The sequence below is a fragment of the Pseudogymnoascus verrucosus genome (genome assembly GCF_001662655.1).
Source record: "Pseudogymnoascus verrucosus strain UAMH 10579 unplaced genomic scaffold scaffold_32, whole genome shotgun sequence".
Classification (NCBI taxonomy): domain Eukaryota; kingdom Fungi; phylum Ascomycota; class Leotiomycetes; order Thelebolales; family Thelebolaceae; genus Pseudogymnoascus; species Pseudogymnoascus verrucosus.
In genome coordinates, this window is record NW_017263683.1 from 74,548 (window position 1) to 91,067 (window position 16,520).

Consider the following 16,520-nt stretch of genomic DNA (forward strand, 5'->3'; position numbering starts at 1 on the left):
GCCGCCTATGCTAGCGCTAGCATTCCACAGCTTAATGGTGTTGTCATTAGACCCTGTAGCGATCTGCTTGCCATCTAGTGAGAAGGCTATAGTTCTAACCCAGCCTAAGTGGCCTACAAGCGTCTTCTGGAGGCTGCCTGTGCTAGCATCCCATAGCTTGATAGTGTTGTCCCTAGACCCTGAAGCGATGTGCTTACTGTCTGGCGAGAAGGCTATAGCCTCAACCCAGTCTAAGTGGCCTACGAGCGTCTTCTGGAGGCTGCCTATGCTAGCATCCCATAGCTTAATAGTATTGTCCCAAGACCCTGAGGCAATGTGCTTGCCGTCTAGCGAGAAGGCTATAGCCTTAACTAAGTCTAAGTGGCCTACAAGTGTCTTCTGGAGGCTGCCTGTACTAGCATCCCATAGCTTAATAGTGTTGTCCCCAGACCCTGAGGCGATGTGCTTACCGTCTAGTGAGAAGGCTATAGCCCCTACTAAACCTAAGTGGCTCGCGAGCGTCTTCTGGAGGCTGCCTGTGCTAGCATCCCATAGTTTGATGGTGTTGTCCCTAGACCCTGAGGCGATGTGCTTGCCGTCTGGCGAGAAGGCTACAGCCTCGACCCAGCCCAAGTGGCCTGCGAGTGTCTGGATTAGAGAAGCCCACGAGTCTTCCACTTGGGGGAGCGTTCCTAACCACATAGGAAGCTTGTCTAGGTTGTTTGTCCTTACTACACTTGTTCGAGGGCTGAAGACTATCGCAGAGCTATAAATTTGTAATGGCCAAGTTGCTATTGTCAGGTAGTGTCGCAACAAGAAACGTGTAGCATCTTGCACAAGATTCGATAGCGAAGGGTTTTTTTTTATCTAGACGAGACTTCAGTCAGATAATGACATTGGAAATTGATGTCTATTACGCACCACGTCTGTAAATGTACTTAATGTCTCAATAGCGCTTGGGAGCCTATCCAATAAACTCAGGCATTCTAGCCACTCTAATAACCTTGTGCGGAGGAATGTACTAGCCTCCCCTTGCTCAGCGAGAGCATTTTGTACCAGCGTGGTTCGCTTGACGCACTCCATGTGCTGAACCCAGAAGGTAGCTGTATAGTCCACGCTAATCAAGAGTGCATTCGTTTTCATCGATTCCCTAGTTGAATCAGGTCGCGACAGATCAGCAAGATTTATCTTGAGTCGTTTGGTTAAATGGGAGAGACAATTAAGCGCAATCTCACCATGCCCATAATGTTCATAGGAGTTGAATATAGATTGTCCATCCCTTCCAGCCAGGAAATCTCGAGCCGATTGATGAACAAATTCGATGTCTGTTCCTCGTCTCTTGACAAATGAAGCACATCGATCAACCCACACTTCAATAGCAACCAATTGTTTAGACAGACCTGTCACGCTACCCACCTCTTCCACATTCAGAGGTCGATAGGCCAGCATCATTGCCTTGAGGAGTCGCATACATCCCTTGACAACGGCTGACTCGCCTTCATTAAGCTGATTGAATACCCGACGATAAAAATCAGGCAGATCTGGCGGCAAATCTTGAATTGTGGTCAAAACCTTGTCCCGGTGTACGCTCTCGAGTCTCCTGCATACTAAGCTTACCCACAACATTGTGTCCTCAGCCTTTGCAGCAAGCTCAGTCTCTACCTTCTGCCGCAATGTTGGTCCATAATGGTGGCGACGGTCGAGTTCAATTGCTTTTGAAGCGATGAAAGTCTTTACAACTTCAGAAAGTTGTTTTTGGTTGAGCTCTAAGCTGATCCCTACCTGATCAGATCCAGCTAACAACTCTCGCTCAGCGCTATCCAATGGTCGACTAGTCAGCAGCCATTTGATTTTGGAGGGTTGATCGAGCCCTGTTCGGACAATAAGCTTTAGAAAATCTGCCATGCCATCATCTTGGCACTCATCAAGAGCATCCACGATCACGTACACTCTCGGGCACTTGCATCGGCTTAGCATCTCTAAAAAGATGTTCCAGAGCGTTCGCCACGACGTAACATCCTCATCAAAACGTTCGTTTGTAGTATCCCAACGGCGTCGCAAAGACTCTTTGAGATCCTTTTGCTGAGTAACTAATTGCAGAATCAGGCCCTTAATGATTGCTTCAAGGGTTTTAAGCTCATAATCGGCCTCTTGACAGAAGAAATAGGTCACCACGGTAGATTCATCTTGTGGACGTGAAAGTCGCTCAATAAGGCCAATCGAGATCATAGTCTTTCCTTTGCCCGCGCCGCCCTTGATCCAGAGTAAACATACATCCTCTCCATCCTTCCAACTAATATATCTAGGGTCTTGAAGAATCCAGTCGATGGATTTAGGGAGCAACTTGTCCTTATTCTCTTTCAGCCGATTTTTGACAGCTAGCGTATCAGGGCATCGCAGAGACCGGAGACAAGATCGATCTATATCATCGGGAGTTGTAATTTTATGATTATTAACTACAACATTTGTTAACTACAAAACCCTTGTACAAGGACTATGACATTGGCATACCAATATGATTGGTTCCATTGTACTGATTGCCTGGGCCGTTGAGCTGATTGCCAGGACCATTAATGTACTGATTCCCCCCCCCCAAGTGAACGTTTTGGGCGCCACTTCCATAGTGTGCGTATGCAGGCGTCTGCTCAAAGCCGTCAGGTAAAGAAGGCTCCATCTTAGTCACCTCCTCGATGGCCGTTGCCAGCTGGTCTTTGCCTCTTGATGTCGTTACTTCTGGAAACCTCGTTGCTAAGAGTTGCAAGTCGTCTAAAATCCTCCCAACCAGACTCTCCACACGACCGCCTTCGCCAATCGTCCGAGCAGCTTTCATATATCGGTCCCACCTTGAGTCACCCTCTCCTGGCATGACCTTTTCAAACAACTCTTGAAGTTGTATAGCTTGAACTTTACAATCCTCTAAAGTAGGTGTAAACGCAGCCTTTATCGACTCGTCCGTCTCGTTATTAACGTATTCTTCCGCATGTTCGAGGAGTTTTAAGATAAGAGGGAGTTTCGTTGCCGACTTTTTGAAATTTGTTGGGAGGCCAACTTCGTCTTCGACAGCCTCGTAAACTTTTTTGGTGGCATCAATGATTGAAATGATTGCTGAGATGGTGCCAAGGACAAGACCTGCTTCAGCGCCGGACATGATTTATCGAAGCTGGAATAAGTCAGAAGTGTATGCAGCAAATTGAAAGTCTTCCTCACAGGGTTGTCAACAAATGGTAAGCAGATAATGAGTGCGGAGTAGTATTGAATGAGGGGATGTTGACACAGTAATGAGACTGGAATGATGAATGAGATTGAGGTTCAGCCTCATAAAACGGCTGGGGTGTCGCGCTAAAATGCTACCCCGCTCCAAGGGTTAGCGCGACGGCCCGTGGCTTAACCAGAGTTCTACAGTAGAACCCCTGTTATAACGATGGCAGTTTAGCCGATAATCATGTATATAACGATATTTTTTAAGGTGACGAATTAGGCGTTTTTGTATGGTGTTACGCTACCGTTATACCGATATTTCAATTATAACGATACTTAGGTCTGGTTAAATTTACATCGCTATAACAGGGGCTCTACTGTACCATTAATCATCCGTGGGGCTGTCGATTTGTGGCACCTGCCAGTGCCATACGTTTACGGGTTTTTCCGGCTCCGGAATGCTCCCTTGGCTTGCTTGGCCAGTGCTGTGGCTTGAAATTAACCAAGCCACAATCAGAGGATGTATGTTTATTCCATGTGGGCAACTGATATGGTGACCATAGTCGGCACAGAAAACTTCGGGCCTGGCTTCTTCCAACATTTATTATGAATAGTGTGCCTAGTACAGTATACCAAATTTTATTACGAAATTTTAGCTGGAAGAAAACATCATTCCACTCCGTAACTACCGAGTCTGCCTCCCTACCTAGAAAACAATCCTGCTCTTGACACTAGACGAATAAGTTGGTCGAATGGCATAATGTGCCGTGTGGCAATAACCACAACCCTTAAATATTGGCAGGTGGATTTGTCCCCTTTTACCTCGTTCACTCCTTCCCATGCAAGACATACGTTGCTGTAAGGCGGCCCATCACGTGAGGCCGCCCTGAACTTAGGGGTGTTGGAATATGCTTAGTCACCACGCAGCTGAGCCACGTCAACTCACATCGTCGATCACGGACATATAGATTTATATATTCCTATGATCTATCCTACTATTCTAGTTATCTATCTAATCATTATAATTGATGCTGTTGATACCACTGTGCCCGTCACCTGTGATTTGCCTCGTCCAATGCTGTTCCGCTGCTCAACACACCAGAAATCCAACAAGGGGCTGCCCCCTAGTAGGGCCACTAGGGCTCGGTAAACCAGGGTATGTAGGAACGTAGGAACGTAGGACATAAGGAGCTGGAAGCCTCAGAAGGAGGCCTCCAGCCGATAGTCGCTGTACATACGTAGACCTACTGTCTTGCAATACGATCTCACTTCCCGCCTTCTGACCTGGTTCCCTGGACTCCCGTGAGACCCTAGCTACTACGCTTTACAATTCTATCGGCTCAACCCATATCTAGCCTACCAGTTCAGAATGGCTAGCCAGGAAAGAAGAATCACCTAGGCGACCTCGGGAGGAGCGACGCCGACTGTAGAAGCTGTCGAGCCAGACTTGAGGCCTACTGCCACAGAAGTCGACAACTCTGCGACGGGCAAGCCCTAGGATATGGCCTTAAAGCTAGCCGACCTTTGGAAGAGGATGGACGAAGAGAGGGCCTATATTAATACCATGGAAGAAGCCGTACAGCTATTCTGACGGTCGCACGGTGAGGACTATAGCTCCTACCCTAAGGAAGTTAGGGCTTTTACAGAGAAGCAAGCCTAGATCTAAGAAGAAAGTCGTTAGAAAAGGCAACGCTAAGAGATTGAAGAATGGGCAGGACCCTAAATAGAGGATGACCACGAGACTGCCTCTACTGTATCTAGGGAGGTAACGCTAGCCTATAGGCTAATGGGTAAGGTTAAGTAACCTAAGGTGTACAGGGGCGATTCTACCTAGGAACTTAACGAGTTCATGGCCTCCCTCTACGCCATTTTCTGCTACTAACTAGGGGCCTTTCTGACTAAACAAGCTAAGGTGGCCTTCGTAGCCTAGTACCTAGAAGGCGATTCTATGAAGGAATGGGACAATCGATGCGCGGCCTAGGGCGAAGGCGTAAGAGGCGTATAATGCAAGGAGGTAGTCTCTCTATACGAGAGGGAGAGGATATCCTTTAGAGTGCTGAGGTTGAAGCTCAAGTCCGTATAGAGGTAGCAAGTGAGACTACTCGGCAGGTGGGTTCTAAGGGCCAACAACGGCGCTGTGGCCGATGTGAGAAGATCGTACATAATACCCGTACGTGCGAGAGGCGCCAGGAATCAATTGCAATTGAATGGGGGTCATTATGTAGGGTGGTGGTAGTGTAGTAGTAGGAATAGTCAATTTTTGGTGTTGTGGTGCGCAGCTCGCATGTGAAATACGTTACATACGAATATTATTATTATATTAGAGATTTTAACATGTCAGTTACTCATACCGCCCACAACCTCGACAGTAACCATGCAAGGATATAGATTACAGTAACTACAATTTAAATATAAGCTCCTAATCACTCATAGCCACAATTCAAACCGTGACCCTTAACAGACTAGAGAAGGATTTTGGTCCCGAGCACGGCTTTGAATGTTCGTAGTAACTGTAAACAAAACAAGGATATTTAATCACTCACAAATATCATCATTACATTAGAGATTAATATAAGACAAGCTACGCTGAAAAACATGACACCAACAGCGCTTGATCACCACATCTAAATACCATCAGCAATCTGCGCGTCGAATCCAAGTTCGACGGTATACCCCCATCCCCAAAGCTCCCCACGCTTTCCATCCCCCAACCCAACCCAATGCCCGTTATATCCGTCTCCCTACAGCGCCATCACCAACGCCGCAACCCCCACCACAGCCGCCCCAACAGCAACCTCCATCCTTCCCGGTGCAGCGCCCGGCAGGTTAACGTCAGAGGTCTGAGTCGGTGTTGAATCCTGAGTAGTCGATGCGGCACCGCTAGTCGTCGTCTCGCTGCTCACATCGCCCGTCGACTTCGGCAAATCGGTGCCGGTACCTGTTGTCGATGACTGGTAGGTACTATCAGAGCTCGTCCCATTCCCCCTCCCCAAACCGACGCGGTGGTCCCCAGCAGAACCAGAAGGGCATTCCCCATCCAAACTCCGGCAGACACATGCATTCCCCACCGCCATGAGCCTAACACCACAATAATCCGTTCCACAAGCATCACAAGACTCAAGACACGTCGCACCCCACCCACAATACGGACTAACGCTATAAGCGCCTTTAGGGTCGTCGTCACCGCTACCCGACCCGCCGCTGCCACTCTCAGAACCGTCCCCAGGCCACGCGCAGGACCCCGCCTCGTTGGCACAGATGCACGACCCGTCTGTGTCCTGGACGCCGCAGGAGGTGGTTCCGCACCCCTCGCAGATTTCTTTGCATGTTGAGCCGTGGCCGCAGGTTTGTCGCGCGCCTAGGGAGAAGACTTGTCGTCCTTTGATGTGAGAGGAGGCGTGGGTGATTGCCCTGGCGGATGGGGTGCGGGCGGTGTTCTGTTGGGGCGGGGAGAACATGATTCCGTAGACTGTATTGTCTGCGGCGGCGACATCTGCGGCGGCAATGCTGGCGAGGGCCGTGATCAGGAGGGGGATGGTTGGGAACTTCATCGTGAGGAATTGGGGGTAAAGGGACGATTGGATGTGTGAGCTTCACACGGGGAACGCGAGCTGCGGTGCATTGTACTTATACCATGGCACGATGGCCAGGGTCAATCACCCCAGGAACAGACATAACAATAGGAAACAAGACTAACTTAAAATTGAGGCTCTACTGCGCCTGCCATGACAGAAAGTTAGAGCTCACGGTCGAATCACACCCGATGTGGTTGGGTCTAGCAAGGGCTTATATAGGCAGATAGCAGACAGGCAGCCGTTGTTGCCAATAGTCTTGTTAAGGCCGTGAGCTAAAATCTTGGCAGGGCGAAAATGACCCTGATATCAAGGGTTGGCGTGAAATGAGTCTGTTGGTTTATAAATGAGTGTTGGTTTATACCGCAAACCGTGCACGCACAGCCCCGTGCGCAGACTTTTGTCGCTGTATTGTGTATTTCAAAGTTGTGGTCGGTTAATATACTGTCAGATAATTTCTTCTTGGTGTCAGGGCCAATGGCGGTCGGGCCGGTGCGTGACGGAAAGGAAGAGATTAGCTTTGAGGCAATTTTGACAGCACCACCCCTGCCTCTAATCATGCGCTGCCAAAGCACCATGGTTCAAATATAAGTTCCCAACTACACATGCCCATAATTAAAATCATGGATAATTCACATTATGGCCTTTGAACGAGCTAAATTGCTGTTCTGACGCCTCAGCCACGCCAAGTCCCTCTTCCCATGTCTAAGCAACACGAAATCCCAGAAATTGAACTGGAGCGAGAAATTCAATCATCTTTAATCCCATATATTAACATCTAGCTATGCAAGACTTGTCCTTAGACCTTCGAGCGTGCCATTGGCTAGCCAGGATACAAAACCCTCCACTTCTGATGAGTACAAAAGCTATACACCCGTGCCCTATCAAGATATGATGCCCCAGACTTCAACTCTACCCCATATTAAATAAAATCGACCCTCAACTCGAGGGTCGATGGAAAATGGTAACCCAGCCTTTAAAAACGCCCAGTGTCGCCATCTCCGGTCAACATCTGTTCCCCCCGACCCCCCAAAACGCTCTACATCCCCCCTTCCCTCTCCTCAACCTTCAAACATTAACCCACCCCAGCCCCCCAACCCACCTCCTCTGCCCCGCACAACCAAGACACCTCCTCTGCACCCCCAAATTCGACACCGCACACCCATGACACACCTGCCTCCTACACTGCGAGCACGCAAACCCGTCCGCCCCGACGCCACCGTACATATCAACATCGATATCCATCTCCATCGAATCGCCATCCCCATTAACAAGCACCACATCGCAGTCCTCGCAGTTCGTCTCCTGGAAACACGGCGCTGCTGCTGAGGGGGTGGTGGAATGGACGCTGGAGTCGCGGCGCGCGGGGAGGGCCCAGAAGGAGTGCAGTGAGGATTGCTGCTGGGGCGGGGGAGACATGGCCATCGTAGGTTCTTGCTGGGGGAATGTGGGTTCGGCTTGTTGCTGTTGGTGGTGTTGTTTTTGAGCCGAGAAGAGGAGGTTGAGTGTGTTTTCTGGGGGGAGTTAGTTTTGCTTTGAAGGGAACGCGTGAACCAAGGGGTACTTACCATGGATCTGGTGCTCTGAGGGACGGTTGTCGCGAACGCGCTTTCGGGTTCGGCTGGAGAGGTGGAGGGGGGTGATTTCGTGGTTGAATTGGGATGGGTAGGGTGAGGAGGCCATGTGTTGTGTTGGGCTGGGAGACATGGAGAAGCTCTGGCTGGAGATCTCGGAGTCGGAGCGCTTGCGTTTGAGGAGCATTTTGATTGAGTTTGGGGATTGAGGGATTGTTGATTGAGTTGGGATTGAGTAATTAGAAGGATATGAAGTGATGAATTGAGTTATCAGGATACTGAATGTAAGTATTTGTTTGTTATTATGGGATGGTGGAATTGATGTGTGAGGAGGTGCGAAAGAGGTGGCTGGAAGGAAACGTGGATCAGAACCGCGTAAAGTGCCATTTGCGAAGACGCGACTTGGGACTAACACCAGAACTGGAAGAGCTTGGGCGCGCGCGGGGTTATCGGTTATCGCTGATAACAGGGTGACCATCTATCCGCCTTGTCAGCCTCGTGGTGCAACACCCCACGATCGTACGAATACGTAACTCCCTCATAGAGATATTGTTGAAGATCACTACGGATAATCATACTACATTCGGAGTATAGAAGGCTACTGCGAAAAATGTCAACCAGAGCTGCAAGCCATGCAGGCTCGTGGTATTCCTCAGCTCCGGCGACGCTGTCGAGCGAGCTCGATGGCTGGCTGGCCCAGGTGCCCGACAGCATCGATGGCAACAAACTACCTGTTCCAGGCGCGAGAGTGATTATTGCGCCGTGAGTATTAGAATATTCCCATACAGTATGAGCATTCTAATCCAGGTCCAGTCATGCCGGCTACTCATATTCCGGCCCTGCTGCTGCTTGGGCGTACAAGTCCCTGGACCTCTCAAAGGCCAAACGCATCTTCCTCCTGGGCCCGTCTCACACCATGTATCTGTCCGGCTGCGCGATTTCCTCACAGGAATATTATGCTACGCCATTGGGCAACCTCAAGCTAGACCAGGCAACCATCAAAGAACTTCAAGCAACCTCGAAGTTCGATGCGTGGAAAGCGAAAACCGAGGAAGCTGAGCACAGTCTTGAGATGCATCTCCCCTACATCTACAAGGTCCTTTCAAACACCTTCAGCTCCCCCGACGACTTCCCTCTGCTCGTCCCAGTCCTCGTTGGCGCTACATCTGGATTGACCGAGCGAAGTTATGGCGAGATATTTGCGCCTTACCTCGCTGATCCAACATCGGTCTTTGTGGTGAGCTCAGACTTCTGCCACTGGGGCGAAAGGTTCCAGTATACATACTACCTCCCCGCATCACCTTCTGCGAACTCCGAAGGCTACAACCTCAGTCGGCGCGATAAAACGCCTACAAACCCTTGGATCCATGAGAGTATAGGCAGGATAGACAAACTGGCCATGGATGCCATTGAAGAAGGGAAACACCAGGGGTTCCTGGACAACTTGAAGGATACAGGTAACACTGTATGCGGCCGTCATCCTATTGGAGTTGTCATGGCGGCATTAGAAGTTCTCGAACAAGAGGGGAAGATCTCTGCTGAGAATGGTGGGCGATTTAAGTTCGTTCGGTATGAGCGCAGCAGCGACGTGAAGGATATCAAGGACTCTTCGGTCAGCTATGCATCTGCCGTGGCCATTCTTTGACGGCCTACAGATACTCATCCCCAGAGATAGAAGGAATTATTAATTTGCTCATTGAAGTACGCTGAGGCCGAGTCTTTTAATTATGTAGAAGTTGAAAAGTCTAAGCCCCCATGGTGGAACTCTGCACAGTGGGGGGACAATCCTCAGTGAATCCCCGCTAGAAGCCTTCGACCCACCACCATACAAAGTTCGCCCCGCACAGACCAAGCGCACGGACCATTTTGTTTATCGCCTGAATTTATCTTCATTGCCTCTTGTCGAACTTTTTTGCTGTCGAGGTACCAAGTAATATCGGCGCCATGGACGTCCACCGCTGTCGCTTCGTGCCATATTCCCCGTCAACAATCAATGCCGTAGCATTCTCTCATTCGCATCTCGGCAGAGCGAATAAATCCGACACTCTCCGCCTTGCGATAGGACGAGCCAACGGTGACATCGAGATCTGGAACCCGTTAAATGGCGCCTGGTTCCAAGAGACGATCCTGCGAGGCGGCCAGGATCGCAGCGTAGATGGGCTGGCCTGGGTGCAGGATCCAGATGAGGAAGACCACGATGGCAAAATTATACCGGGAAAACTTCGACTCTTCAGCATTGGCTACACTACAACGGTGACGGAATGGGACCTTGAGCGCCTGCAGCCGCTGCGCCAATCGAGCGGGAACCACGGCGAGATCTGGTGCCTGGCTGCCCAACCGCAATTGGCACCTGGTCAGCAACAGGAGAATGGGGCTTGGAATGGGCAGAACTTGATCACTGGGTGTACAGACGGTGCTCTTGTGCTTTACTCTACGGCCGATGACGACCTCAAACTGCAGCGTGTTCTTGTTCGACCATCGGCGAAGAAGGCGAAGATTATAAGCGTCAACTTCCAGGACCGCAATATTGTGGTTGCTGGGTGCACAGATAGCACAATCAGAGTTTATGACAGTCGAAATGGGTCTTCGATTAGGAGCATATCACTTGGCAGCGGACCATCGGGTGGACCGAAAGAGATCATAGTTTGGGCAGTGAAGTGCCTGCCGAACGGGAATATCGTGTCTGGAGACTCTACCGGAGAACTGCGGATATGGGATGGAAAGACTTATACCTTGATTCAACGTATCAAGAGCCACCGACAGGATATTCTCAGTCTTGCAGCAAGTGCAGATGGATCGACAGTTTTCAGCGGAGGCATGGATAGACGGACCGTCGTTTACAAGCAGTCAGGAGGCCCGAAATCTCGTTGGGCAGAAGTCAGCCATAAACGACTCCACAACCACGATGTCAAGACTATGACATCCTTCGAGGGCCGTGGGATGAGCTTTGTCGTATCTGGAGGTATGTTTTTATACCCCTGGCCCATCTTACAAATACTAATTATCATCAGGACCCGATGCGACACCAATCGTCCTTCCCCTTCGGGAGTTCGGTGCGGAGAACCAGCGCATGCTGCCATACCTCCCCCAAGAACCGATAGTGCAGAGTGTGCCTGCGAAGAGACTTCTGATGAGCTGGTGGGACCGCGAGGTTCACATCTGGCGCGTGAGCAAGCTTACGCAAGCCAACGACAATGCCGAATCCGATAGCGAATCCGAGGAGCGTCACCGCAGCAGGAAGCTAGTGGCTAAGGTCATTATCAAGGGAGAAGCTAATATCAATTCTGCCTCTGTGGCTGCACACGGTGGTCTTCTCGCACTATCCACGAACAGCGAAGTCAAACTCTTCCAATTGAGATCACGAGGTGGGAACCAAGGGGATGCTTTAAGAGTGTCAAAGTTGGATCTTTCCGAAAAACTGTCCCGTGGTGGAGCACGTCTTGTTCAGTTTTCTCCGGATGGCCAATGGCTAGTAATTGTGCGAAGAGACAACCGCATTGTTGCCACGCGTATCGTGGGTGACGTTGCAAAGTCGCCGTCAACTGTCAGGGTTTTACCCTCTCCCGCAAAGCTGTCACGACTAGACAGGAAGGTAGACAAGGCCACTAGGTTTGGCGGTCTGGGAGACTACGAGAGGAATATCAACCGCATCGCCTTTTCGTCTGACAGCCGCATCCTGGCAGTTAGCGATCTAGCGGGATACATCGATACCTGGCTCTTGAAGGACGATGGAGATCAGAATGGCGCTGACTCGGATGATATAGCAGAGAGTGACGCGTCTCCAGAATCATCGTCGGACGAATCGGACAGCGAGGATGCAACCAAGTCGATTACGTTAAAGGGACAATCCTGGACGCGTAACCCATCCACCTCTTCTCTTCCCAAGCTCCCTGCAGCTGCTGTCGTGCTATCGTTCCGACCATGTGCAGCATCGATAGCGCCCGAGACGGAAGACCGCATGCTAGTGGTAACGGCGACATCTGCAGTTTTTGAGTTTGAAGCCAAAAGTGGCAAACTGACACCTTGGTCGAGAAGCAACCCCACCACAAAATTTCCCGATGAGTTCAAGGGTCTCCGGGACCAAGCCATGGGGTGCTTCTGGGATGTAGCCGACTCCAAGGAGAGACTATGGCTGTACGGGAGCAAGTGGATGTTCATGTTCGACCTCTCACGAGACTTCCCACCCGAGACGGAAGCGAACGCACAACGCAAGAGGAAACACATGCACATTGCCGGTCAGGACAACCCGCGCAAAGGCACCTCGGGCGCCGGGAGTAAGATCCCGGACGAGCAGCTCACGAGCGGCATGTCACGCAAGATGCAGCGTGTAAACCACGAGGACGACAGCAGTAAACCCCGTGAGATTAACCTGCGGAATCACGTTGGCATCCTCGACGACGACGAGGATGACGAGGAGGACCGCATGGACTACGGTAAGGGGAGCGACGAGGCGGGTGGGGGCGCACAGGGCAAGTTGCGTCGTGGTGGGGACGTGGAGGGGGGAGCGCAGGCAGGCGAGCTGACGGAGTACGGCGACGAGGAGGGGAGCTCAGAGCACCCGCCACACTGGTGGCATACGTACAAATACAGACCCATTATGGGGATTGTCAGCCTGGGTGGTGGTGGTGGCGAGGCTCCAGCGAGCAGCAGCGGGCTGGAGATTGCGCTGGTGGAGCGGCCAGAGTGGGAGCTGGAGTTGCCACCGAGGTACTATGGGGACCAGGAGTGGGAGAAGCGTGGACTGTGAGGGGAGTTCTGGGTTCTTGTGTGTGTGTGTGTGTGGGTGTTGTTGGATTGGGTTTTTGTAGAGTATGTGGAGTAGGAGTAGTAGGGATGGATGGATGCACACAGCCAGAGTTTTCTAATATGACTACGGATACCCATTCTATCGTTCATCCCATGGTATCCATAGTAATAGTGTTCTGTCTGTGTGGTTATGTGATGTCCAGTATTCACCGCCGTGTTTCATAACTAGAGGAAGTACTACTTTACTATCTATTACTCTACTGTAGTACTATACTATACCGCTTTACTATTATTTACTGTAGTATTCTATACTCTTCTCTACTGTATTACTATACTATACAACAAGTAAGAACGACATAGCCGGGGGGGATGATTTTGCCCCGTCGTTCCCCCCGTCCCCCCCATCCTCCCCGTCCTCCCCCTCGTCCCCCTGTCCCCTTTTTATCAAATTTTGTACTGGCTGCGTGTAACTGCGCGTACCCATTTTAACGTTTTGCCCCACTCAACCAATCAGATCTCTCCGTTATGGTGGTTATTCGTGATTAGTCGCAGTTAGTCTTAGTCAGTCCCCGTTAGTCGTCGTTACTCGCAGTTATTCGTGGTTGTGGCCATATAATCCAGGCACCAATCTACTAGTGTGGTGTGAAGCGTCGTCAGCTCTCCACGCCAGCACTTTCGCCGTCAACCAGGCAAAAGAGACATCCAAGCCCCATTTTACCAACGAACCTCCGAAAAGGCCCATCCCCCATCGAACAACCACTGTTACAGACTACAAACGATTAAATCTCTTCCTACAACACAGACAGTCCTACATATTGCATCGCCAATACTTCATCGAAATATGCGACAGTGTTATACTCTGTGAAAGGCACGAAAGAAGGGCCTCATTGTTTCTATAATTGTACCCGCGACCCTGCCGGCTGTACGTACTACTGCGACTACTGCGACGAGACCGAAAGTGGCGATTTGAAGCCTGGCTGTGCTGGTGCTGCGGTCCACCTCCCACCTCACCTCCACCCTCCACGCGATATCACGACTCACACCCTGCGCAAACCCCGAACGAAACGACATCACATCAATCATCAACGACTACAACACATCTCTCATTAAACCGACGAACACGAATACACAACCACCATCACCGTCACCATAGGGAAACACCACCAGCCACGACACGACGACGACGACAACAGCAGCAGCAAGCACCACCAAACCGGCTCGGTCGAGTCCGCGGCAACCCTCCACATCAGCCTTTACCTCATGGCGGACTCGAATGGGCCTCCGCGCCCGCCGCAGGAGTTCGACGAGGCATGGGCCAAAGACCTGCGCGTGCAGTTCGAGCAGCTGCTGCGCACGAAGCGGTTAAACGAGCTCGATCGCTCGCGGTCGCGCAATGGTTCCCCGTCGCCGAGGGAGCGAGCGTCGTCATCGGATTTGCGCGGGGATGTAGGGTCGAGCTCGAGGCCGATGAGGCCGACGACTTCGAGTTCCGCGGCGACGGGACAGACGCCGCCGAGTTACTCGTCGTTGAGGAGGCTGCCGAAATTGCCGTCGCCGCCGAATGATTCGCAGAGTCAGAAGTTTAGGAATTTGTTGCTTACGCTGTCGGCGATGCCGACGAACTACGAGAATCCGGGGTTGTTGGATGAGGCGTTGCTGGCGCTGCCGTTGGATAGGATATACGGCGAGGCACAGGAGGAGAGCGAAGTGCTGCAGGCTCAGGCGGAGAGTATGGGCGATGGGAGGAAGCCAGAGTGGGGGTATCAGGATTGCGTCATCCGCGCATTATTAAGGTACGCTCCCCCATTTACTCTATTCCACGATTCGAAGTGCATCGACTAACCTCACCCCAGATGGTTCAAACGCTCCTTCTTCACCTGGGTCAACAACCCCGCCTGCCCCGTCTGCATGTCCCCCACCGTCGCCCAAGGCATGGCACGCCCCACCCCCGACGAAGCCGCCTGCGGCGCCCTCCGCGTAGAACTCTACCGCTGCTCCGCCGGCGACTGCGGCGCCTACGAGCGCTTCCCCCGCTACAGCGACGTGTGGCGCCTCATGCAAACCCGACGCGGCCGCTGCGGCGAGTGGGCCAACTGCTTCAGCATGCTCTGTCGTGCGGTCGGTGGCCGGGTACGCTGGGTCTGGAATGCCGAGGATCATGTGTGGACGGAGGTGTACTCGGAGATGCAGAAGAGATGGGTGCATGTTGATGCGTGTGAGGAGTCGTGGGATAATCCTAGGCTATACACTGATGGCTGGGGGAAGAAGATCTCGTATTGTATCGGCTTCTCTGCTGATGGCGTCACGGATGTCACGCGCAGATATGTCCGCAAGGCAGATCACGCGGAACACCGCAATCGCTGCCCCGAAGAGGTCCTCCTCTACATCCTCAACGAGATCCGCACCCTCCGCCGCGCCAACCTACCGAAGGAAGAGCGCTTCCGCCTCGAGAAGGAGGATAGTCGCGAGGACCGCGAATTGCGCGGGTACGTGGTATCTTCCATCGCGCAGTCCGTCCGCGTCAATGTCCCGGATATGGTAGCGGAGCCAACGATGACGTCGAATCAACCCCCGCCACCGCCACCGCCGCCGAACTCAACGTCGAGGAGCACGAGCGATGACCAGAAACTGCCTGCTGAGCAGCCGGCGGGGAGGCAGAGTGGGAATGAGGAGTGGACGCGCGCGAGGGGGGAGGCGGGGCCGAGGAATAATAACTTACCCCGTGATCCTACTTACTGAAGTACTCGGCTTTGGGGTTCGACTACTCTGGTGGTATCTACACTGGTGGTAAAGCCTCACACCAATAACATTGGGGTACGCAGCTACACCTGGAGGTAAACACGACGCGCCTACCAGGTTGGCAATACCACCGCACACTAGAGGCGTGGTGTGCGTAATGAAGAAGCCGTTCACAACACGACGGCGCTCCACCTGTCGCCGCCACGAACACACACAATGGGGAGGAACACATCACATCACGACACAAGCTGTATATAGCTAGCGCCTAGCGAAGCCAGTCACCGGCGTCCCGTTTCGTCACATTTCGTTTCGTCACATCAGCATAGCATGCAGATCGTCCGGGGTCAAGTCATCGGCCATCGAGTCGATCAGTCAACGGGGAGGGTCGTGGAAGGGCAAGGCGTTTATTTTGGGAAACACACATATATTTATTATTATTATCTAGGGCTTTTGGGCTTTGGGGGGATTTTTGGGTGGGACGGTCTTGATCACATTCGACGATATCCGGTTTTTTGTCATCTGGGAGAGGCATTTAGGGACGGGGAGGGGTTGGTGGGGATGGGAAAGGCGGGATGGGATGGGATTTTGGGGCGTATTTGGGTATGGAAATATTTGGTGGGATGGGGTATTGGGGATTGGGGATGGGGGATTGAAAGGGAAGGGGATGGGGATGGGGGGTGTGTATAGGAAAATAGAAATGAATTGAGATTCT

At 51.7% G+C, this 16,520-nt stretch overlaps 6 protein-coding genes across 6 annotated transcripts in view; 3 read left to right on the forward strand and 3 right to left on the reverse strand.

The window, feature by feature from the left end:
* VE01_07574 (uncharacterized protein) overlaps positions 1-3,127 on the reverse strand; it is a gene marked incomplete at its 5' end in the record, with an annotated part of 4,389 nt that extends 1,262 nt beyond the window's left edge. Inside the window, 3 exons of the mRNA XM_059463893.1 lie at positions 138-846; positions 901-2,435; positions 2,491-3,127. Coding sequence (XP_059319571.1) covers positions 138-846; positions 901-2,435; positions 2,491-3,127 — 2,881 coding nt within the window. The remainder of the gene's footprint in view (positions 1-137; positions 847-900; positions 2,436-2,490) is intronic.
* A 2,763-nt stretch (positions 3,128-5,890) lies between these two features.
* VE01_07575 (uncharacterized protein) lies at positions 5,891-6,873 on the reverse strand. The gene has a single exon (XM_018277008.2). It carries the CDS (start codon positions 6,726-6,728, stop codon positions 5,919-5,921), a length of 810 nt encoding a protein of 269 aa, XP_018128965.1. The 5' UTR covers positions 6,729-6,873; the 3' UTR covers positions 5,891-5,918.
* A 937-nt stretch (positions 6,874-7,810) lies between these two features.
* Positions 7,811-8,666, reverse strand: VE01_07576 (uncharacterized protein; the record flags this gene model as incomplete). Its single annotated transcript, XM_018277009.2, has 3 exons — positions 8,318-8,666; positions 7,868-8,263; positions 7,811-7,815 (listed from the first exon to the last, which is right to left on the reverse strand). Exons 1-3 carry the CDS (start codon positions 8,508-8,510, stop codon positions 7,811-7,813), a joined length of 594 nt encoding a protein of 197 aa, XP_018128966.1. The 5' UTR covers positions 8,511-8,666.
* Positions 8,667-8,830: 164 nt separating this feature from the next.
* Positions 8,831-10,059, forward strand: VE01_07577 (uncharacterized protein). The gene is made up of 2 exons (XM_018277010.2): positions 8,831-9,085; positions 9,137-10,059. The coding sequence occupies exons 1-2, from the start codon at positions 8,934-8,936 to the stop codon at positions 9,966-9,968; spliced, it is 984 nt and encodes a 327-aa protein (XP_018128967.1). The 5' UTR covers positions 8,831-8,933; the 3' UTR covers positions 9,969-10,059.
* Positions 10,060-10,152: 93 nt separating this feature from the next.
* On the forward strand, positions 10,153-13,300 carry UTP4 (U3 small nucleolar RNA-associated protein). The gene is made up of 2 exons (XM_018277011.2): positions 10,153-11,285; positions 11,335-13,300. Exons 1-2 carry the CDS (start codon positions 10,268-10,270, stop codon positions 13,068-13,070), a joined length of 2,754 nt encoding a protein of 917 aa, XP_018128959.1. The 5' UTR covers positions 10,153-10,267; the 3' UTR covers positions 13,071-13,300.
* Positions 13,301-13,764: 464 nt separating this feature from the next.
* On the forward strand, positions 13,765-16,347 carry PNG1 (peptide-N4-(N-acetyl-beta- glucosaminyl)asparagine amidase). The gene is made up of 2 exons (XM_018277012.2): positions 13,765-14,862; positions 14,923-16,347. The coding sequence occupies exons 1-2, from the start codon at positions 14,330-14,332 to the stop codon at positions 15,806-15,808; spliced, it is 1,419 nt and encodes a 472-aa protein (XP_018128960.1). The 5' UTR covers positions 13,765-14,329; the 3' UTR covers positions 15,809-16,347.
* Positions 16,348-16,520: the final 173 nt, after the last annotated feature.

Coding starts and splice junctions, on each gene's coding strand:
- VE01_07575 (XM_018277008.2), bottom strand. CDS start 6,728: ATGAAGTTCCCAACCATCCCCCTCCTGATCACGGCCCTCGCCAGCATT.
- VE01_07577 (XM_018277010.2), top strand. CDS start 8,934: ATGTCAACCAGAGCTGCAAGCCATGCAGGCTCGTGGTATTCCTCAGCT. Junction 9,086..9,136: donor GCGAGAGTGATTATTGCGCC/GTGAGTATTAGA, acceptor ATCCAGGTCCAG/TCATGCCGGCTACTCATATT.
- UTP4 (XM_018277011.2), top strand. CDS start 10,268: ATGGACGTCCACCGCTGTCGCTTCGTGCCATATTCCCCGTCAACAATC. Junction 11,286..11,334: donor GAGCTTTGTCGTATCTGGAG/GTATGTTTTTAT, acceptor AATTATCATCAG/GACCCGATGCGACACCAATC.
- PNG1 (XM_018277012.2), top strand. CDS start 14,330: ATGGCGGACTCGAATGGGCCTCCGCGCCCGCCGCAGGAGTTCGACGAG. Junction 14,863..14,922: donor GTCATCCGCGCATTATTAAG/GTACGCTCCCCC, acceptor ACCTCACCCCAG/ATGGTTCAAACGCTCCTTCT.